General features: G+C 40.3%; 1 protein-coding gene and 1 long non-coding RNA gene across 3 annotated transcripts in view; one reads left to right on the top strand and one right to left on the bottom strand.

Moving 5' to 3' along the window:
• The first annotated feature begins 233 nt into the window (after window positions 1-233).
• On the top strand, window positions 234-24,509 carry LOC130542909 (uncharacterized). Its single transcript, XR_008957784.1, has 3 exons — window positions 234-534; window positions 13,564-13,671; window positions 22,747-24,509. It is a non-coding gene; the product is annotated as an uncharacterized LOC130542909 (long non-coding RNA).
• The window catches only part of COLEC10 (collectin subfamily member 10), a 36,346-nt gene continuing 25,942 nt past the window's right edge, over window positions 14,106-24,509 (bottom strand). For both annotated transcript variants that reach the window (XM_026495524.4, XM_044382627.3), the window contains 3 exons: window positions 20,078-20,131; window positions 18,573-18,668; window positions 14,106-16,743 (listed from right to left, as the gene is read on the bottom strand). In XM_026495524.4, coding sequence (XP_026351309.1) covers window positions 16,352-16,743; window positions 18,573-18,668; window positions 20,078-20,131 — 542 coding nt within the window. In that variant the 3' untranslated portion in view covers window positions 14,106-16,351. The remainder of the gene's footprint in view (window positions 16,744-18,572; window positions 18,669-20,077; window positions 20,132-24,509) is intronic.

Here is a 24,509-nt window from a genome sequence, read left to right as displayed (position 1 = left end):
TAAGCCTGTTGATAGTGCCTAACAATGACAAGTAACAACACATAAACAAGGAACATGAAAATCAGGATCACAGAAGAGCAGAATCATGTTAACTGTAGTGAAATCTATTTTAAATCCATTAGAAAAGCTTCAGTAGGTACCAGTAATGAGTTTTAAAGCACCTGGGTCAGAAACACCAAGCACGCTGCTAGTTCACCACCCAGGATTCATTAATCATTTATGTTGCCTGCAAAACTGGTCTGTTAAAATGGACGGTGCATGCAGTGAGGGAGATGTTGATCCACGAACTTTTCAGCCATGAAGACTGCACAGATGTTAACTACCAATAACAGCTTCAATAAGAACCTGAAGATCTTTGATACGACCAGGAAGAAAAGATTGGGAAAAATGACTTCTAGAATGTTTTAGGTGGACACATATTTCCCTATTAAGATTCTAAGCAAAATAGATGCTCAGCATAGAACTTCACTGGGAGCTCTCTTTTCTGCCGTTTAACTCTGATTGGCTGGTTTTACAGATGTACTTCCTCACTTGGTAAGTCACAACCCCCCATTCCTCTGGCCACTGAATTCCTGCAGAGACTAAGCCTCTGTGTTATGTCTGCATGCTTCAGCTATTAGCCGTTGATAATGCGTGCTTGCTAAGAGTCAAATGTGTAATGTGTTTGTTCCCGGACCTGGTTTTGCCAGTTCATCTATTGCTATAATAAAATAATTAAATATTAATAAACTGAGGTGATATTCATAGTAAAGGAGAGTTGTGGATGTGAAAATTAAGTTAAATCCATTGTAAAATCTTGCCTAATACAATTTTTTTAAATGCTGTAGAATTCAGTGTGTGCACAGATTTTAAAGTGGTTACGATGGCCATCTTGTTTTCCACTCACTCGTTTTCTTCCATTTTTCACCTGTGATACTTTCTGATGCCCTCCCCCCAAATTCACTCTTATTTCTTTTTCCCATCTTCTTTGGTTCTTTGGGAGGCTGACCCATAAGGACTTATTCATCAATGGACCCCCACCCCCAATCTCTGACTTCTGCTTGTTTCGGTAAGTGAGAAACATTGGCAGGAGTTCAAAGAGAGGGAAGTATTGAGTATTTTTTGCCCTCGTTCCTTCCCGGTGGGGTCACATTAGGTTGGCTACACTCCTGGACTGAAATTCTCTTTTTCTGACAGGTAGCCTTCTCTCTCTGGCTCCTGGTAACTACTCCTTCTCTTTTCCTTTCACACCTCCAGGTAGGAAGTGTCATCAGATCTTACCAGCCCTATCGTACTACATTGTCCCTGGTGTCTCTTCATACTTGGCCCACATTCTTACTTGTAGTCCCTTTTTAGAACTGACCTTGACTTACCCATTTTGAATGTATGGGCTGTTCCCTGCTAGCATTCTGGCCGACATGCTGGAGGAGTGATAAGAGTATGGCTACTGACTTGGGACAGTCCTGGATGCAAATCTTAACTCTTTTCCTATAGTAAGTGGAGAATGGAGAGCATCAGTGGTTCCTTTTCAAACTCCACATTCTTCTTTATAAAAATGTAGATAGTAATAAATGCTACTCCGTAGACAAACAATCACCTTCTTCTGCCATCGCGAGAATCCATTATTTATAGCTTTTTTGTTGAACTCGATGTCTGGCACATACTGAATGTGTATTAAGTTCTGATACATGAATAAATTATTTTATGAATGAAAGACAATTTTTCTCATACAGAGTCACTTCTTGGTAAATTTGGCTGTCGTTAATCAGGTAATTCCCGTAGAATGTTTAGGAAGAATATCCCTTGAGTGAGAACTTTCACTATTATGTCATCCCATTGGTATAGAACACAGTCTAAAATAAGCCTGCAAAACTGAAATGAGCAAATGTAAAAAGACACAAAATGAGTCATGAAGGTATGCACTATTTTGGCCTCAGAGCCACGACGGCTAGGATTTTAAAATGTCTGACTTGCTAATCAAACAGACTTCCTATAAAATGACACATTTGCTAATTATCCCGGTGTGTCTGTACTGAGATATTAACAACTGGCTATGTAACACTTATATAACCTTATACAGCACTAACCATGTACCAGGCTTATTCAGATTACATATATATATATAGATATATATATATATATATACAAACTTATGACCCCCCTCATGTAGTTATCCTTTTATTATCCTCATTTTAAAGAGGAGGAAACTGAAGCACACAGAGGTTAAGTAACTTGCTCGATGGCCAATACATGTTGACGGCAGACCCTGTAGTCACCGATAGCAGAGCAAAGGCCATGGGTTTACTACAATTCCTCTTTCAGATCACACAGAAAGCCTGCATTTCCTAGACTGTCCTGCAATTCGATACGTTCCAATAACTGAGTTCCGACCAGAGGAATGTAGGCAGTAATGATATAACCCCCTTCCAGGCTTGGCCTTTGAAATCACCCTATGTCCAGCTCTTCTCTGACAACCTAGGAAGCCAGGGGCTCCACAGGGGACCACTATGGGATGCAAAAGCGCTGCCCAACCTGTTTTCAACTGTGATATGAATAAGAAATTTTGATGGCATTAAACTATTATGATTTAAGGGTACATTTATTCAGATGTAGTTTAGTGTGTGCTAACAAAGAAATTGGTCTTTTGAGTCAGACTGCTTTAAAGTAAAACAATAATATATGGCATTGGCCTCATTGTTAAGCAGCAGTAAGGTCAATATGAGAGATGAGGATATATAAGAAACTAGCTATCCGTTTTATACTATGGAAGAGCAGCTGGAAAAACTGTTGCCTTTAGTAACTTGGGAGACAGAGTAAGTATCTTAAACTTGTACTTTTAGAAGTGAGTGATAGGATAAGAGAACTAGTGTCTACTGGCTATTATTGGCTTCCTTGGCAAGGTTATTACCAAAAAAAAAAAAAAAAGTCAGAAAATAACAGGATAGCATGGAAGTAGAACTGAAAGAGAATAGATTCTGGAAATTGGGGTCTTGCTACGTTAGAAGATGCCAAATAATTAAAGATGAGATTTTAGAAGACGCTCAAGAAAAGAATCAGGCTTCAAAGGTTATAAAATCCCAAAAGAAGGCGTGGTCTCTTAACACCCACATCAGATTGTGTCCCAGGAGCATAAGGAACAGGGAGGAACTTCCCTGCAGAGAGAAGCAGGGGTGGTAGAGAACAATGGTCAAATCCATTCCTCATAAGAGCAGAACGAGAGTGGTGGGTTAGCAGAATAAAGAGCACACACTTACTCTTGCAGCCTGAACAACTTCATGTCCTTCAATTGGCTGGTGGCCCTGTCCTATTGCCAGGTACAGTGTGTCAATTTCGCAGCAATATCTCGCTTTAAATCATTTTTTAAAAAGCCCTTTTCACCTCAAAAATGCCAACCTGATTTTAAAAAGTAACAGACAATGAGATCACCATGGACATTACAATAATTTCAAAAAGCCTTTCCTTTTTGAAAAAATGTAATCGCTGTTTCCTCATTTGGGAAATTTCTAGTAATTGTCAAAACACTTAGGGAAACTGAAATTTCAGTGAATACGAAAGTGACACTGCAACAATAGGATTGATTTCTGACTGGCAGTTATATCCCCATGGGCTTACCCAAGTTTGGTTTCTTTGGGCGGGATTGGTTGGATTTAGGTATTCAGAGCAGTGTCCCAGGGACAGGGACAAGAAATATGGGGAGCATTTCTCTACTACCAGTTTTACTTCGATGACTGGTGGATACACTGTTTCACATTAAAATCAACACACTGTACTCTGGATTAGACTGTAACAGTTAGATGAATTTTTGAGGTAAGATATAGAACTACAAATGAATTTATTTTTGCCTCATCGACAGGCGTCACTTCCCCAGGGCTGAATCACTTGGCAGGGACGAGTTTGCGAGTCTGAGTTAGCCGAGAAGCTGGGAGGTGAGGGGGAACAGAAGGGAAGAAGGGGTGTAGGAGGTATCTTGCAATTTAACAACATGGGTTTTTTGGTGCTTGATATTTAGATCTAAAATCCTGGTGGTCTTAGGCCACTGGAAAGAAGAGCAAACTTCAGGCTGAGAATTTCTAAGGGATGAATGTTCCAAGTAATTATGATGTATAATGTCTCCTGGCAGAATGAAGGCGGAGAAACAGCACGCCTACGCTCTTTTTCCCTTTTCATTTATTTCTCTCATTAAGCTCTTCAGTTCAATTCAAATTAGCATAATTCAAAATGCTACCACTCCAACAAAGGTATATTTATTTACAGGGAGGTAAATGGGTGGGTGTATGGATAGAGAGGTAGAAAGAAAAAGAGAGTCACAGAGAACACAGAGAGTCCATGAGTTCATGAAATCATTACTCCCCCTCCACCTGCGCCCATCGTGCCCTTTCTCCTGCCACAGGTGGTGGTACCAGACCAAGACGGAGCTACTTGGGGACAACAACAGCACATTGTACCTCAGCGGGGCACACCAGAGTTTTTCTGGAGTTGGGAAAGTGGAAGAATGGGGATCTGAGTTTACGGGTGACCATCTTTCTTATCCTGGGATGAGTCTGGAGAAAGACGTCCAGCAAAGAGAACCCAGGGAAGGCTGAGCCTTTTCAGGGCCCAGATCCAGACGAGCCACAGTCCAGCGCAGCCCTGAGTTTCTCCCTTTCTTTCCCTGCTTCAGTTAGTCTGAGTCGAGTTTCTGTTTCTTCCCATTAAAAGATTCTGGGCTGAAGCCGCCCAACAGGGGGTCTACAAGAACTGGTGGTGCAAAGGGAACAGGGAGAGGTAGTTCTAAAGTAACGATTACTTTTCCAGATGGCCTTTTTCTTGGTTGAGCTGATTGTGATTGAAAGTAAAATCTTGAGTTATGTCCTAAGTATTGAGATTTTACTAGAATTCAAATAGACTTCAAAAAAACCCAACTTACTGGTAATTTTTTTGAAGTATATAAGAATATAGTTATGTATGTTATAATTATATTTAATCATGTATTTAATTATAATTATACTTATTTTATATTTATAATTATAGCATATAAACATATATTATTATAATTGATGTATAATTAATAATATTAATTAATGATTGTGTTGTGATTAATAAGTGATATACAATATTAATAATTTATTATAATATTATATTATGTCTTATTATATATGTACATATCCATATAGAGCTCCATTTTATATGCATGATGGCTTGATGTCAAAGAATTTCAGAGTCTTGTGGAAATCTTCAAAAATAGTTCTGAAGGATTTGGGTCATAGGAGAGACCAAATAGGACTGAGATGCCAGGATATGCCAAGCGGTGGACAGCACTCTTGGATTATGTCTGGCCCCTTAGGCTTTAGTAATTCAGAGAATTCCTAAACTTAGGAGTCATGTCTTAGTCCTCTTTGTATCTGCCAAAACCAGCTCTGCAGACCTTCCAGCTCCTTCTTCACCTGTGAAAAAATCTGTATATACTTTGAAAAAAGGTGCTACAACCCACTGTGTTGTTTTAGAGAATTTCTCCTGGCCACACCTTCTATTTCTCATTAAAACTCTCCTGTTCAATTCTGGGTTCCTGTCCCATTGCCTCACATCTGGTTTCCACCATTCTGCCTGGCTCTTTACTCTGATGCTTTATGAGGACCGCTCATATTAATCCTGGCTGTCTGCTGTTTGTTGCCTTTCTAAGACTGAAGCTCTTCCAAATTCGTCATCTCATCCTCATTCCCAGAATCTGTAAGAAGCCATCATCAGACTCTGCTTGCTGAGGAAGAGAGTTTGGACTCAACGCTCTGTGCTGAATATCTTTGTTTGACCTTCAGTTCCATCTCTGTCTGGCTCTACCATGTTGGAAGCCTCAGGAGGCTGAATTTTACAGCTTGCAACAACTGGATCCTTTACCCTCTGGCTTCTATTTGGGATTGGCCAGTGGGAAGCACTTGCAGGAGAACAGAGAGCGATGGGAGACACGAGTCAGCTAACGACCCCCTGGCTTCCCTGGGGTCACAGTAGCAGGTTGTCCCCTCACTGCTAAGGCCACAGGTCCTGTCAGGTAGTTCTCACATGTGGCTCTCTCCGGGTTTGGTCACCTGTCCCTCACACCGGCCCTACAGGCCCTGCACTTGCTACCCTACATGTGTCATGACCCCTTGACGGTTTCCCTTAATTCCGCCTACACCTTTGTATAAGGTTTCCCTTTCAAATCTTCTCAATTACCTCATTTATGGGCCATCTCTCTCCTATAAGGACCTTGATTAAAACACCTCTGGTTCCTAGAATGCTGCCCTGAACATAGTGGGACCAGGGGACACCAGGACACCTTGAATTCCATTCCCGGATTCACCACTTACAAGGTAGTTTTGAACAAGCGTGCACGGGTTACTTCTTATATCCTGGACACTTTGCCTTCGCCTTTAATCCCTGTCCTCAACAGAAAATGCCATGACAGGAACATGGAGAGTGTGCCTACGGAACAGAGCAGAAGTCCTGAGGGCCTCTGGGAAGCTGAGATTGTGAACCGCATTTCATCGGATGAATCAGAGGTTGCTGCATAGACAACAGGGAATGATACATATGGGCAAAATACACAAATCAGAGAGAGGAACCTGTTGTGGAAACTTCCAGCACATGTGTAGATTTGGAGGTATGCACCTCAAAGTGGGTAACAAAGGGAAGGGTTTAAAAAGGTGGGCAGAAGTCATAATGCAAAGAGTGCATATTCATTCATCAAATATCTACATTGGATAATAGATTATATTATGAATTTGTGGCTCCATTCTCTAGGACTATAGGGTAGGAGATAGGATTGGACACAAGACTTAAGTGACTGTATACCTGAAAAAGGTAAAAAATTGTTGCGATCATGGAATGTGGTATTTCATTCCTAAAATTAAATAAAAACAACATATCCTGTTACAAACTTCGCAATAATAACAGAGGAAAATAAGACTCATTTAAAAGTTCTAGGGAGTTGTCCGTCTAGTCTAGAATATGACCTCTACCACAGAGGGAACTGACGTGTCATAGGCCTAAACAGAGGACTTGACGTCCTTCCACCTGGGCCCCACAGGCCATGCTTGCCTCCAGAGGGACTGGCGGTGTCCTGTAGGAGGAGCCCGCGCTCTCCATCTTCCTGTCATGCTCTGTCCCAGGATCACATCACTGCAGCCCAGGGGGCCCCAATTATGTCATTTTTCCTTCTCTCTGTCAGAACAATTGCATCTCAAGATTCTTTTCAGAAACTTCATGTTTGACTTCAAGTGTTTTCAACCAGATCCCCCTGGAACACTCTATCTCCATTAGAATCTCCTCCTTTATGTGAGGCGGTATTTTTCCTTGCCTTCTAAGGGACAGAAAATAAAGAAGGGCTGTCTTCAGAATTCTTGAAATATCTATTTATTCCTTTTGGAGAATGGATAAAGCGTTCCTAAGTTTCCTACCTATTCATGACGGATGGAGGTGTTATGAAACAGTTATGTGTTTGTACCTTTTCCCTCTTTCCCATACATCCATCAAGATGTGCGTTGTACACAGAGATAACAAGCTCAGAAAAGTTGAGTGAGTTGTGAGCAGTCACATAGAACTTGAGTAGCAAGACAGAAACTCTGGACCTTCCAAATATGCCCATTATCCTACGTGAGACTGAAGAGCGCGGTGATTAATAACGCAAACACTGGACTGGACTGCCTGCCTGGAAAGCCCAGCAGGATGAACTGAGGAATGTTACTTAATCTTTGTGCCCCAATTCACTCATAGGCAAAACAGAGATAATAATAATAATAATAATATGTACCACATATTGGGTTGATCTGTGGATTAAATTAAAACCACATGCCAAATGCTTAGCATTACACTCAAGTTATATCAGTTATTACCGTTATTTTGATTGACAATGTCCAACCACCACTCGATCTTGTTGCTTCAACTCTCCTTTACAGGCAAGCTTCCTAAAAATACTTTCCATCACAAGGTATGACTTTCCTTTTCTGTTAAATCCCATGGTTTTAAATGGAAACATGCCTCTCACATGGCACTTCAAAAAATTATCTATTTCCTGGAATTCTGTATATTGGGATATTTTCTGTATATGCCATCTCTACCTTCTTAATGGCCCATTTCTCCATCAACCCAACTGTACTTTGACTTCTGCCTCCATCATACTCCTGAGACCCCTGCTGAGCTCCTGTATGGCTTCATGGTGACCAATTCATCATCATTGGGTGCCAAAGGAAGAAACCATAGTAAGCGTAAAGGAACTAAGGACCTATAATCCCCATAGCTTTGTGGTCATTATATTTTAGCAAAGCCAACAACCATGGCTAAGAATTCCCAGGAAATAATGGGCCATAAGGATTATGGTAAATGCAGGGATGTTTTAGAATCCCAACCATAGCAAATTAGGAAAATTTGAAGATAATTTAAAAATAAGTGTTCCTAGGGGCGCCTGGGTGGCTCAGTTGTTAAGTATCTGCCTTCGGCTCAGGGCGTGATCCCGGAGTCCTGGGATCGAGCCCCACGTCAGGCTCCTCCCTGGGAGACTGCTTCTCCCTCTCCCACTCCCCCTGCTTGTGTTCCCTCTCTCACTGTCTGTCTGTCTGTCTGTCAAATAAATAAATAAAATCTTTAAAAAAAAATAAGTGTTCCTAGTATGAGGAGTTTGCATACTAGGACCCAAATATCATGTAATTTTTGTCCATATGGATCTGAGGGCTTCTTTGTGTTGATCAGAGGACCACATTCCTTACTGTGTATCATTTCACCCTGTAAGTATTATCGTGATATTTTGTAGTGGGATGAATCAGTGAGGCAGAGCATTAGTGCATATCAAGCTACTGAGTTTTTGGAAATGTACGAATGAGGGAAACTTGTAACACAACATTTTGAAAGAGAAGCAGTAGTATCATGTCCCAGCCTGTTCCCAATAGGGGAGTATCTGAAAAAAGAAGAGCTTAGCTATTTTTTCTTTTGCCCTTTCAAAGGTGGGGATTCAAGCATATATACATACCTCCTTCCTTACTCTTTCTATAAAATCTCTCTATGCATAGGTGTTTGGTGTTAGGAAACACAGAAAGAATATTTTCAAGCTTCTTTAAAAACTGTGCTTTTTGCTCCTTTATTTTAGTGTCTCAATATGTATTTTTGGATTTATCAACTTACCTCCTTTTTCTCAGATGTAGAGACCAAAATTGGAAATAGCCTCTTGTGTTTGTTCACTCTATTCTTTAAGTCCTAAGGTCCTTTAGGGCAAAGAGAATATCCCTATTCTGTGGAAGAGAGAATTATGTTGCTTTTAAGTGCCGGTACAGAAATCCTCATTCATCCTGGAGGTTATGTCCCAGAAAAGCACCAAGATCGACAAGTTCAAAGATAAGATCATACAAAACAGGGAATTGGGGGAAAAATGTTTTTAAAACATAAACATTGCCAGAAAGCACCCACTTATAAAACACATAATTTCTCCTGATAGTCTTCTCCAGGATCACCTTCTCCAAGTTGATTTTGGAAATATCCATGTGAGATTGTGATCTGCTATGGGAAGAGTCTCTCATAATTCTATGTTATGCAGACTGTACTTAGTAAAAATATCCATCTAGACTTTAATGGATTTGAGTTAAATGTGTTTGCAATTACATCTCTTCTTACCTTATTTTCTCAAGACATAGAAAATTTTCCTGTGCCTGCCTGGACTTTTCACACATCATGGGAAAGCTTACGAGTACCCTTCCCTGGGGCCGACATTCTATCAAAGTGTGCAGGAGTTGACTGTAGACAGTCGTCAGGTCCTCACCTCCTTCCCCTCGCCCAAAGGCCCACCAACCAGGTTTACACAAAGAATAAGTGTTAACTATTGATAAATTAGTCTGCTTAAGGGGTATAAAGTGAAAAATACATATGCCAAAGGGTTATATAGCTTTAAAATTGTATGGGCACACATAAATCTCCATTATCTCCCAAATGCAGAGGCCAACATGGTGATTAATTTGGGGTTGCTGTACTCACATTTTAATAAATGGTAAAATGGCTGACTCACTTCTCCTCCCTTCCTCCTGTCTGTTCTTATTTTACTATGAAAGTGACAATCTATGGCAAATCTGGGTTTCACTGAATGTCTGATATAGGTCGCCAGGAATAAATAAGGCAAGGGAACATTGAACAGGTGTCAATGCTCATTTATGCACAACCACAAGGATACAGTCTATCTTTGTTAGAAAGAGGTGTGGGTGAGTATACACACTGATATAAGAAATTTTGTTCACATCAAAATGAGTCAATGTGTAAATGTATTCAAGGAGATGTGTCTATGTTGCTCTTTGAGAAAGGGTAATGTGGTACTGTTACAAAAAATTTTCCTTGTCCAACTTATCTTAATATATCTTTGAAGAGGTGTTATGTTGAAGAGGAAGGACATATAAAAATAGGACAGGTTTATTTATTCCATCCCTGATAATGGAATAAATCCTAGGCCTCAGTGTGGTAGGCTTGATGTTCAGTGAGACTGAGGGGAGTTCTGTCCATGAGTCTAGAAACCTGATTTGTCTTCTTTTCCATTGTTTCTCCAGCCCTTATCATGGTCTCACTTAACACATACTCAGTGCTCCAGAAATGTATTTAATAAATGAATGAACTCTACTATCCACCCAAGCCAACTGCTCGTCGTGCAGGCTTTATGCACTTGGACTCTGATTTTGACTTTGTTCTCCCACTAACACTGGACACCTGCCCTGAGTTCTCTCAATGAGGCCTTATCAAACTATCTACCTTTTAACAGCCTCCTCTCTGGGGGTTGAACCCTGTCCACCATATACCTTCCTAATAAGAAGATTTTTTTTTTTTATTGAGATGCCCCAGATGACTTTGCATACCATTCATACTCTACATCTGTGACTCTCATGCCAACAAAACTTGAATTCATTGGATGTGGGGCATACCATCTAGGTTTAGAGAAATGTATAAAACTGGATATCTGGGACGCCTGGGTGCTCATTCAGTTAAGCATCTGCCTCCAGCTCAGGTCATGATCTCAGGGTCCCAGGACTGAGTCCCACATCAGGCTCCTTGCTCAGCGGGGAGCCTGCTTCTCCCTCTGCCTGCTGCTCCCCCTGCTTGTGCTCTCTCTCTCTGACAAATAAATAAATAAAATATTTTTAAAAAAGCAAAAAACAAAACAAAACAAACAAACAAAACTGGATATCCTGTTTAGTAGTCAGTGCCATAGTGAGGACAGTTCTCCATGCCCTGATCTGTACTTTCATTAAGAGCCTGCTCCAGCTTGTCTCCGGGCCAGAGCTCTCAGAGTCATAAACAGCAGAGAGCAGAGCAAGGACAATGGGTGGAAATTAGAGGGAAGCATATTTTAGTTCACCATCAGGAAAATTTCTCTAAGGGGGTTAGCAAATTACCAAAAACGTTCAAATATAAATTGCATGACTATCTATGAGGAGTGCAGTGAAAAAAAATTCCTATATTCATAAAAAGATGTGTGTATACAATATCTGTGGCAAATGGTTCCTCTCCTTCCATCTTCCTTCTTTTTTGCCCTCAAATTTTACTGGCTTGATTATGAAGGTCTTACCGCCTCAAGGTGGTGCAAGTTGATGGTTTCATTTTTAAGTTTAAAAAATAGTTACTTTTTATGTGATAAGCATGAGTTCAGATGAACCGCATCTTAGAAAAAGTAGGAATGGTTTTAGAATCAATAAAAAGTAGAAATGGTTTTAGGGGTGCCTGGGTGGCTCAGTCATTAAGCGTCTGCCTTCAACTCAGGGCCTGATCCCAGGGTTCTGGGATTGAGCCCCGCATCAGGCTCCCTGCTCCGCTGGGAGCCTGCTTCTCCCTCTCCCACTCCCCCTGCTTGTGTTCCCTCTCTTGCTGTCTCTCTGTCAAATAAATAAATAAAATCTTAAAAAAAAAAAAAAGGAATAGAAATGGTTTTAGAATCAATCTCAACGCTAATTCTAACCAGTGGCACAACTTTTGGCAGATTTATTCACTGCCCTGAAGATGAACATTTTATCTAGAAAGGAGGGTAAGAAAAGTGACCTGTCTATGTATACACACACACACACACACACACACACACACGTATACAGTCTACTCGTATATACATACATAGAGTGTATATACTAGATATGCATAGTTTCTCACTTTAGCATGTAAAATGTAAATAGGTCTCCTCCACTGTCAGGAAATTCGCATCACGCCACTTTGCTTTTACGAAAGTCCTGCCTTGGTACTTGCTTTCACTAACTGAAAGACAGCCGAAGAGAATTTTCACTTTTATGGGAAAAAAGCCCGAAAGTGAACACAGGGTTCAGTGTCGGTGTGGCACAGCAGCCGTGATAGAGCGGCCGCACGCAGAGCAGCGACAGTCGCCCCGCCGAGCTCCTTCCCCAGGACCTACGCTCAGCATCCCAGCATCCACCGCCAGAGCCGCCCCGACCTGTGTCTGTGAGCATCTGTGCGTTACCTCCGTTTACCTTGAGCATCACTATCAAGCTGTGCCCTAAGGTGTCAGAAAAGCCGAAGAGAGGTGATTATGTTTTTAGGGTGTGGGGATGGGGAACGCTCAAACATGTTCCATACGAATTAATGGTAATCGTGTCTCTGCTTCACACCGTTTCAGTTTACGAAAGTTTTCATTGGAACGCTCTACTTTTGGAGGGAGGGGGAACCCTGTATCTTACAATATGACTTGTTTCTTTACAAAACGTAGCTGGTGGTAATGGTTAAGTTTTATTGTACCCCATGTAACGTGTCCCGCTGGTACCCTGTTTCTTACCTCATTACACGTTAACTCTTTCATTGTCACTGTATTCTGTGGGGAGGAACTATACAGATTAGGAAAACAACGTTTAGAGGGTGGAAATTTTCCCCTAATAGGGCTAATAAGTGGCACAATTAGCATTGGAATTCATGACATCAAGACACCAGATCTAGATTTTTCAAGTGATACATTTAAAGTTGCAGGGCGCTACATGGAATCTATCATGATTTTCTTATTAGAGAGAATACCTGCAGACATTCAGTCTCAATCTGTTCACGACGCAGTGGGTACTGCTATTTAATCAATCTTTCCTAGTCAATAAATATCTTCTTGTCTCAAATTATGCCATCCAGAAAGGTGAAAATTAGTTGGTTAATAACAAATCAGCCCACATATGGTTAACATAGATCTAAGCAGCACCATATATATGTAATTTTAGAGCCAACAGTTTTTATGGGTGAGTTGTCCAAAGTGTAATCGATGTCTATTATATCTGTCTCAACACTAGGTATACACCTTTTCAGAGTGTTTGGGCAATAACTCTGGACATAAGATATTTCTTCTTACCTAGTTATGGAATGTGTTGCTTTGGGAAGGCAGGGCTATGAGGTTGTAAGTGTATATTTTTATTTTCTTCCCATGGAAACTTTATGTAGTCCCTCAGAGGTACACAGATGTATCCCTGAAAAGTTGAGTATAAATTTAACTTTTTGAGAATAAAATTGATTTTAAATGCTAATTGTTTAAGGGAATTCTCGTGAATTTCATGGGGCAAATAAATTATGTGCTCGTTTTTCTGTTGAGCACATCTTGATTTTCGTGTATCTGTTTGGCTTTCCCTATACCTGTAGCTATCTGGAGAACTCGAGTGAGGCCCTACTAAGTCACCTCCCAACACTCATGCCAGGTGTAGACATCCGTGAACTCAAAAATAAGCCAGCGAACACCAGAGTTGTAAGGTAAGTTTCCAAATCCCCGGTATCTCTGCTAATTGACTCTAATGTGTAGCTTTGGAGATCAGTTGAGTTCCTGCTATCATGAGAGAATCGTGGATGTGCTCCCACTTAATATGAGCAGTAAACAGGCTGGAAAGAACACTGGCTTGGCAGTTTTGATCAGCAGGCTGGAATCTACTTTTCTCCCATATGAGTCAACTTTGGTAAATTGCTAAGCTTCCTTAGGCCTCAGTATTCTCATTGAGAAAATGGCAGTAAAAGCATCTCCCCTCCCTACCACACAAAGTTTATCAGGATCAAAGGAGAAATGACGTGTGAGGGTGTTTCTAAAGCACAAAGGGCTTCACAAAATTTAAGTACGTTTTATAGCAAATCTAATTAGGCGTGTGATGCCCTAGATACTCTGTTCTCTTCTGCTGAAGCATTGGTAGCAAAGATGAGTCAGTAAAAGAAATGCTTTAATAATAATAACAATAATAATAATAGTACTTACAGTACACACAATAAATATTCATACTTTGGCCACCTAGAACAAATCAGCACATGGATCCCACTGCCACTTGCCTCTAAGCAATGCTGGCTGTCCATCCCCTCTCTCCTTTCCTCTTATCCCTTTCTTTTCCTCCAAACGTTCCTAGGTTCTTGTTCTTCATGCTCTTGACTGGTTCGCATTCCCCCCAAGGTTACCAGCTTTGATATAATGCCCTGCTTTGTAATTTTTATTAAACCGACTGCCTTCAAAATATCATATGCCACATTCTCAAAACTCGGAATACGGAACTAGTTTATTAACCTGATGAATGGCAAACATTGAACAAATTCCTGTAATTGAACTGAATTGACTGAAGTATAAATGGGAGACCTTGACTTTGATATCACTGTATCCTAATGACATTTGACATGGTTAGAACCTTCAGAAATTTTCTCCAGAGATGAGAAGTGAAAAGTTCACTTTTTTTTTTTTTTTTGACTAGCAGACTGTTTTATGTAACTTAAAACTTGGGCTAAAAATTGACTGGTTGCCAATATTTTAAAATGTGAGTATATATCATGAAGTTCCAGCTTTTTGACTTCTCTTGAAATATCAGAGCGTGTAGTGATATCGGATCCGCCACAGCAAACACACCGGTGCAGGGGGAAGCTGGTTCCGTTAGAAGAACAAGTTGTGTTCAGTACTAGGAGCCCCACCCATTCCACTTGATTTATTTATGTCACCTTGTGTGGCCCCTATAGGACCTGAGTTTGTGACTCTCGGTAAACCCACAGAAATAACCTAATTAAATCTTATCTCATAACCAGTTAGTCATGGGTGAAATCATGGACAGATGGTTTAAGGTGAACATATGTTGTTGATCAGTTTCTCTTATTTCATTAACCATTTGCCAGCATTTTAAACAGTCTAATCCTATGTCACAAACTATAACTGGAGCAGCAGTTTATAAGGGGAAAATCTAGAGCTTTGTTGAACTGTATTATTTTCAAATTTGAAATGAAAGCCGCTTTGAGTTTTGATTGGCAGTTCAAAGTAGAATGTTACCAGCTCGAAAAATGTGAGTCATAGGCATGTTCCAATCTCCACACCTGCCACATTCCTGTGATGTCAGAGTACTACAAAGGACATCCCTGGTATGGGGTTGTTACCACATATGGTTACAGAAAGTAAAAGGCCTCTTATGAAATGTCCCCATAAGTGATATATTAGAGGCAAGGAGCAGAGGGCTTAGCGACTTGACATTGGTAGCACCTTGAAGCCTCTGGAGTTTTCTGAAAGCTTCACAAATGCCTTCCTTCATTCCCCATGCCTAAGGGGAGAAAAGTTGATATGGCTGAACCCAAAACAAGGAAAAATGGGGCCATATTAGTAACAAGGGACAATTAATATTCTTTGGAAAAAATCCTCTCTCTCTCTCTCTCTCTTTTCTTTTCAATTTCTAAAGTTCCCCTTTCCTCAAATCAGAGTTAAAACCTGGAGACCTGGGATTCAGTTGTGGGCCTATAGAAAAAGACCAAGGCCACTGGTTGGTAGACCTCAGTGAAGGCCATCAATCCAAAGCACAGAAGTTGTCTGTGTGATTCCAGATGGTCTGGAACAGGTCACAGGCTAGAAGTTTCTCATATAGAAGTTTGGGGCTGAAGTATTTTTATATCTGCACAGACAGGAGGACCTTTCGAGTGTGGCTATAGCCATGGTGAGTGACCAGTCAAAGAATAAGGGATCTTGGCCTCAAAGACAGATAACATCTCTGCATTCCTCGCAGAAGGCCTTCCCATAAGTCTGGCTTTGAGCAAGGGCATGTTAGCCTAATCATCACCAACCAACTGTCCAATTATCCACTGGGCTAAATAGACACTGCTTTAGGGGTCTAGGGAGAGGCAGCAGAGCAAATGCCAAGAGAACATTTCATTTGACACATAGACAACCACATCCTGCACAACTAGTAATCCAAACTCTCTCTGAGGATCCATGTAACTTGGTGAACTATGGGTCCAATATCTACTGTGTAGGAAAATGTTCAAAATCATCAAAGAAGATCATGGCAATGGGAATGCCAAACCTCGGTTCAGCATTTTCTACTTGTCTTGAGTCAGAATGAATCTGGCGTAATTAGAAAGAAAAAGACGCATAAAAATTACTGCAGTGATAGCCGCAGAGAAGTAACGAGTGCGTGCGGCGTGAGCAGAATTACTTTTTCTTCTTGACAAACTCACAGACAAAGTACATGGTAAGATGGCACTCTGTGTCATTCCATCTGCCTGAGCTCAGCATTTCCACACAGTCCTCGTGCCCGTAGGGGTCACTGGGCTCCCCCTCTTTCCAGTTGCTATAGTTCTGCAGAGGAGTGTTGTCTGTGAACACATACTGTCCCTCCTTCTCAAGGTCATTCACCCCGATGAACACCCGGAAAAAGCCACTCTTGGCAACGTAGTCAGCGATGAGTGTGTTGGCAGCTTCGTCCTTTGGCATGGCCAGCATCCCGCCCCGGATCCGGCAGTGGGTCAGGGATTCCCTATAGTTCTTCTCCTCCTGCACGAGGTAGTAGAATTTCTCCTCAGTTTCCCTAATCCCTGCTATGACTTTGCAGAGAGGAAAAGATGCTCGTGATTAGACATCTCAAAAGGAGAAAAGGCAAGTATACAGTATTGCTGGATTTAAGTTCACTGATTTGATGTTCAACAATTATTTTGAAGTCCCTAGTATGAGTTAGGCACTGGTTAAATATTTTTATCACCTTTGTAGTTGTCTAATGGAGAACAAAGTCCTACCATTTGTCCTCCCCGTCCTTCCTCCTTAACTCCCCACACAACTGTGAAGAAGAGACTGTTTTGACAAAGGTTTGTTAAATGAGTTGCCACTCAGCTCCTCTCAGACTACTTTATGCTTTGCCATACTTAGAGTCCCAAGAGCATGCCCTTCTCTCTTCCATTTCCATGACTTTTGTGCCTGGAAAGTCTTCTCACTGCTTTACCTGGAAAACACCTACTTGTCATTTAGATGCCAATGGAAGTATTTTCTCTTACAGGAACCTTTCCAATGTCTCTGGACAGGCATGAGGCTCTTGTGCACACTCCCCCAGTTTCCATAGCTCCTTCCTCTTCTTCTTTTGTGTCACTCAACACAATCTAGTCTGTTTGTCTGCATGCCTCATGTACTAAATTCTGAATGTCTTGAGGACAGTGACCATGTCTTTACCACTCTGTAGCCTCAGAGCCCACAAGAGTGCATGGGATGGTAAAAGCTTATCGAACGAACATCAGAATAATATAGAAGTTTGTCCCCTTTGGGCCGAGTTCCTGGGCAATGAACATGTATATAGCCTGAGTTGTCCCTGTTGACTCCAGGCACATGAAGTACTGAGTTACTGAGTAAGCTTCAGGACAGAACTGGGGACTCCGAATCATCCCAAGCTCATAATATGTTAAAGATGTTTTAGGCTTTGGGAGCATCTACGTGTATTTCTTTGGGTCTATAACTCAAAATTTACCAAGAAATCTGTGACCACGCCAATAAATGTCAAAAACTATTGCTCTATGTGGAACCTCTATGGTCTGGTTTTTTCATGAGAATCCAAGTCATGTCAGAGACAGCGTCTCAGTACTAATTATAACCAGCGTCATAATTAAGAGTATTACAAAATGAAGATTAACACAAGATGGCATGTGTGTTTCTAATAATGCACAACAAACATAGCTGGGTTACAATAAATAAAAGTACAACAAAAGACCGATTTCAACTTAGCTACAATAGCTTCCTCATTCATGCTGTCTCAGAAGAGAACACATAGCCCCACCTTAAGGGCTTCTCTGCTGACTACAATGAAATGGCAAGGGGTAACAAAAATGGCTAATGTGGGAAGTTGCACAATTCAGAGAAACACATAATGTTCTGTTGATGTGTATTGAGGCTAGAAGCATCGGTGAAACCAGGATTCGAATCCCTGATCCCCTGTTAATTAGCTCTGTATCTACAGGCAAGGTAATTTCTCTAAGCTTCAGGGTAATCATAATACCCACACCCTAGGTGTTATTTTAAGTACTCAAGAAAATAGCTATTGTTTTACTACTTCTCTTTCCTGAGATGCTAGCTCTGTTTGACTCTTCCTGTCCCTTTTTATTCTTAAGGTGTAGCTTACCAAACTCTGCCCTTTTCTCCATTCCCCTCTCTCCAGAAAGTATCTTTTTCTATCCACAGACAATGCAATACATGTGAATATATGTAGGTAGTGGTCCCGGAGTGTCCTAGAGTCTGAGCGGATAATTAGCATTTTGAGAGACCTGTACGGTGGTGACACTATCTCAGTAGGCCATTGCCCGAGCCTAAGTATTTCCCACGAGGAATACTGGAATTGTAACGTCGAAAGGGATTAAATCGGTAGATAGCACAAAGCAAAAGAGGAGAGACTCACCATTCTTGACAAACTTCATAGATGTCTTGAGGCGAGCAACACTAATATCCAGTTGTCCAACAACTTTCCGGTACCTTCCACAATCACAGACGGTGCCTTTTAAATAACAAAAACTGTGAATTCATGTTGGAGCACAAACAAGGGCTCAAAATAAGCCCCTGAAGCCTACATCAGTTGGAAAGGGCAATTGCCGTCTTCTTAATCTTTACTCCCTTTTCCTAGAGTGGCTATATCTTTCTGTGAATGGCTATACTTTTGGTCTTTTACTTTAAACAAGGCTTCTACATTACATTGTCTTCAGGAATTTACAAAATATCTTTTTAAGTATTTTGGATGAGTGAAAACACAGCTCTACACCAGATTTTTAAGGAGAAGAGTAAATATGGCCAACCCCTGAACACATACTGTGGACCGTTTGGCATTTTTGTTGAACACAGAATGTGCCCATCCAATCTCAAAATAAAATCTTTACAGCTTTTTAAAGACAAATTTCTAGCCCAGTCTTCTTTTCTGTTAACTGCATTGCTCCCTGGCTCACACAACTCTCCCAAGAAAGGAGAAAACTTTCATGATGAAACCAAATGATAATTCTGATTATCCATTTCAAGTACAACTTGAATGATCCTCGAATGTTTCAAGGACTAAGTTGAAGTCTTGTGAATAGATTCAACATATAATTTCAAGAGCCGGTTGTCCCATTTGTGGATTAACTCTGATTTTAATTTCTGCCATTCATTCCCTCTTTGCTCATTTACCTTTTCAGCTACCTGCTGATACTGTGACAGAGAAAGAAGTATAAGGAAAATGATGTGAAATTCAAATAATTCCCTTTTTCTATTTAATGGCTGCATCATTTAATCAGTCCCTTTTGCTTTCTTCTTTGGCAGTTGAAAAGCAAAAAGAATTTTATTAGCCAAAGGAGGAAAAACTCCGTGGCTTTATTTATCTGCAATCACAGTTAAATATCAGGAATTTAACACAGTTCTTAAAATTAGCCTTCACTACACCTCTGTGACCTCCCCCAGAGCAATCTATTTTCTTTCCCTGCACATAGCACTGGACATACAACTCTTTCAGGCCTCAGGGAGACTCTTCCTGACCGCTGAAGGCATGTTCTGTATCCATGGGGTCTTTGGGGATCGGGCCAATTTGCTGCGGGCAAGCCGCTGGCTCCATTTTGGTCGAGATGCTGGTGGAACGTAGGGCAACGTGGTGCAGTCCTACTGCTGAGGCCATGGTGGACCTTCCTCTGCTCTAGGACAATGAGAGCTGCTTCCTCCCCCTAAGCATGACTAGGATGGAATGTGCCATCATTAGCTTCCCCAGGGCTTGGAAACTCAGCAGATAGAGAGGAAAGTTCCCTTCTTTCCTTCCCTCTAGCCCAAGTAAAGTAAGGTTAAGCATTGAGAGGACTGTTGCTTTTTCATAAAAATGTATTTATTTTTAAAGATGAAATCCATGTGGAATGATGCTAGAAATTCAAGAGAAAAATGAGCGTGTCGTACCTGCTTTGCCTTTTCCTCCTGGAATCCCGGGCAAACCCTTTTCCCCTTTGTCACCTGAATAAAACCAACAGCCATGAAAAGAACAATTAACTAAAATGGTGAATGATTTCTGGCAGACAATAGCTTATGTATCTAAAAACATAGGGAAGAGTTTTTAAATTTCATTTGCAACATCTCCAACTAATACTCTTTGGTTTTACACAAATAATTTGATTTTGAATTGGCTGCACAAGTACAACTAATCAAGCAAGTCGTTATTTAGATCGAATGTAGAATTCCGATGGGGGGGCAAAGAAGCAGTTAAATTTGTATCACCTGTCCTACTAACATGGCCTTCTGAGAAAGGCTAATACAATTCTCTGCATGTTTTTAACTTTCAAAGTACCACTGTTTTGTAGATCTGAATTAATTGATTAGCACATTGCAGTGCCTGTGTATTTATTATGCCCCCAAGTTCTTCCATATGGCTTTACCCTTGGATTTTCAAAAACATATATTGCGCTTTTTCAATTTAATTCAAATATTTACTATTTATTACTCTATGCAAGACAAAAGGTTTGGTACTTTGAGAGGATATAAAGGGAGACAAGATTAAACTGACTTGAAGGGGTTTACACTTTCTGAAAAGATGTGATGTATGCAAATATCGGTAATATAAAGTTGTGTCAAACAGATTATGCTGAAATATCAACCTTGATAATTTTCCCTTCTGCTCTTCTTTTTATGTGGCCATTTTCTTATTCAGTCAGAGGCATCCACAAAATAATTCTCAGAGAATCAGGATTATTAAAGCAGAGAGAAAAAAAATGTGTTTTTTTTTTCGACTTCAAAATAAGCCCTTGAAGCCTACATCAGACACAATAATTGAAAGCAAAAGCTTTTGATTTCCAAAAGGAAATGTTTGGCTGAAGTTCTTGAGAAGCAAAAGAGAAGATCCTGATGGAAGTAAAATAGAGTTTATGCTTCAATGGTGAACTGGAAGAAGAAAAAGAAAGAATTTGGGAGGAATGAATATAGGATGAAGGTCACCCAGGCTAGAAGACTATAGGGGCTTGCTTACCTTCGTGGGAGTTCAGGGAGGCCAGGGAATTAGTGATATGCCCCAAGGGGGCAATGTGAGGGGAAACGGAGTCAGGATTGAGGTTCTGCCTAACCCCATCCTTTACCAGCAAAAGGGAAAAAAATGGGAGCCACTCTAAAACCCATAAGGTAGCCCATGTTGCCTGCTCATTACCTATTCTTTTCATTAGTGTCTGCTGAGTGCTTTTCATTAAGAGTCCTGTACATACTGACTGTAGATCTTTCAGGAAAGCCTGCTTGCCTGGGCCGCAAAAATTTGCTGAGCCTTTCCAAATTGACCCATGTAGACACTTCTCTTTACAGTGCTAGTGAACGTTCATGAGCTCCCCAAACAGAAGGAGAGGTCCTTGAAATCCAGAATGCATTTTAAACATGTAGGAGGAAGTCTCACAACTTGCACTTGAATGAAATAAGACAATGGTGAAATCCATGACAATAGAATGTGGTAAATACTGCAAGAGAGACACTGAACAGAGATAATACACTCTGGGAGGGAGGTAGATGACATAGTGCTTCAGCTGGAAGGATGAAGGAAGGCTCTCCTGGGAAGCTAGCCCTGGAGCTCAGTTCTGAAAAACTTCAGCAGATGAAGATAGGAGCAAGGTAGGGGACAGTGCACAACAGAGGTACAACTGGGAAAGCATGGAAATATGCCATGCACCATGATGAGGAAGATTGTTCTGCTCACACCCAAGTTGTGTCCTGCAAATTCCTCAATTTCTCTTATATGTAATTTGTTAAAGATAAAAATAGATTTTGAGAATATATTAATGGAAGAAAGGGAATATACATTTCCTAAGTACTGTTCCAGATACTTTATAGATATTATCATATTATTTATAGATAGTATCAAATTAAATCCTATGAGTTAGGTATTATCATTATCTTTATTCTACAATGGAAAGAATGGAGGATCGTGGGGGCAACATAACTTCTTCAAGGACATCTAGCAATTCAGTGGCAGTGTTGGTGTTGAAACCCAACCATTTCTGGCTCCTCAGTTCATGGTGTTTCCCAAATGAGTGAACCAATGATTTAGTGAATGAAATCAAAGTATTCAAAAAATGTTATCAGTAGTTGAAAGGAATGTCAAGTCCTTGTCACCGCCAGAAACAATATGGACTTAAAAGATCATATGAATATAGTTGAATATTTTATCTTTTGAAAATAGTGTGTTTTCTTTAAATGTGGATCCCTTTCAATTCCATGTGGGCTAAAAGTTGATTCTAGTCCTGCTATGATCCTAGTTCTGGGCTAGACCCAATGGCGACATCAAAGAAGCCTAAATGGAGTATTTATTTTATAAAAATAATGGGGGTTTTAAGTACACATCAGAGACCAAGGAAATGGGACACTCACTCTTACCTACTCACAGAGTGAAATAAAGGAAGTGCCTGCCAGGTATTTGGCAAAAATGGCTGTGGAACAGAGTAGAGAAGACATTCACTGAAGCAAGAGCCTTCAGCTAGAACTTAATAGTGTGGAAAACAGATTTTTGAATGGATACATGGCTTTTTTTGTCTGACAAGATGTAAGCACTGTGACTACTTTCCAGTATTTTCACATGAATTTCATTCCTTTTTCAACAGATGGGAAAGTCAAAGCACTGTGGTAGAGTGAACAACCATGGCAGTCCGAAAAACCACGGCTTGAATCCTGCCTTTGCCACTTATTTGCTAAACGTGGACAGGTTACATAATTTCTTTAAGACTCTATTTCTTCATTTTTTTCCAGTGGAAATAATGGCGCCTAGAATCAGAAGATTGTTAAAGAAGATAAATTAGATAATGTCATCTTCTCATGGGATTAACTCTGTGCTTGAGTCATAAAGAATGGTCAACCAATGTTAGCTTCTGTCACATACTTAGCCGGAAAGCATGCCACGTACTTAGCTGGTTTAAGGAGCATGTGAAATAGGCACTATTTCCCAAAAATGAATTCTGGTTTAAAGTCATACACGAAAACTTATTTTGGCTCTTGAGCGGGAACATGTCAGTAATAACTGTCTTAAGGCTGAAGAATTAGAGGTTGTATTTAAGCAAACAAACAAACAAAATCACAACGCTTCCACTGTAAAAGGATTATTGACCTTAAGTAAAAACATTTATTTTGCTATGAGATTGAATTTGCCTGTACTAAATCATTCTCTCTTCTTCCTAAAATGAAATATTGACATCCAGAAAGCTACCTTGTCCATGCAAGTGACAACATTAAGGTCAGCCCAGAAAGTTGAGATTAATCTGAGTCAGTGAAAAATTTAGAAGGGCCACTGACAAAACCAGGACAATAAATTTCAAAGTACAGATTAAAAATGAAATTAATCCAGGTGAGCCAGAACACTAACTCTCAATTTTTTTTGAAATTCCAGGACATGCTCATAAATTTTGATGGCATATCTCCGGAGGAGAAAGAAATCTTAGTGAATGGTGGAAATTGATGTTAAGGGACAGTAGTACTTATAGAAATAAAGGGCAGAAATAGGGCCACATCATAGGAAATAAAATATTTTATCATTCACTTTTTCATTCTTCATGCAATAAACGTTTAGAAAGTTTCCACTGTATATTAGGCATTAGGGTAAAATGATTAAAAAGTAGGGTCCCCACATAGAGCTTTTATTTATTTAAGCAAAAAGACATGATAAATCTTTCATTCATTTATTCCTCCAGAAGTTCTCAGTCTATAGGGGGAAAAAGACAAGCTAATAAGCCATGGCAATGAGTAAAATGATAGAGGTGTGCAAATATGGAATTGGCTTGAAAAAGATACGGTTAATTAACCCTATCATTTCCAGACTGTTACCTTTTCAACATTTGTGGAAGTTCATCCACTATGAGGCTCAGAAAATCATACTGAACTCTACTCTCCCTGTCTCTGTCATCTACCACCCTCCCAAGACACCTTGACTTATTCTATGAAAGGTTTAAGACTTGACTCAAGATCATGACCTCCAACTCTCTTAGCTGGAGCCTCATCTGTATTTGACACATCTAAATCCAGGCAAGTGTACCATCTAGAATGACTCATTGGAAAACGAACTTCTTGAATTCTGGAATGTTCATGAGAGTGACTCCTTTTCCCCCTCTACCTCTGCTCATCTCCAGGGTGATACTTGGGATCTCAACTACATGGAACATGGCTACATCTCAGAAATCTTAAAAGTCCAGCATCCCACTTTCCGGCCACATCTTTCCATCCCTTAACCAGTTGTTACACGAAGCTGATACAGACAGGGGCAGATCCGTGATTCATTTTATCTGAACTTATACAATTTGAGAAGCCCTCTTTAAGAAAAAGTATTCCAATTACAAATGGAAAAGTGATAGAAAAATGAATACTTAAAAGAAATAAA

Source organism: Ursus arctos, unplaced genomic scaffold (assembly GCF_023065955.2).
Source record: "Ursus arctos isolate Adak ecotype North America unplaced genomic scaffold, UrsArc2.0 scaffold_6, whole genome shotgun sequence".
NCBI classification, from domain to species: domain Eukaryota; kingdom Metazoa; phylum Chordata; class Mammalia; order Carnivora; family Ursidae; genus Ursus; species Ursus arctos.
This window is presented reverse-complemented; position numbering and strand designations above follow the sequence as displayed.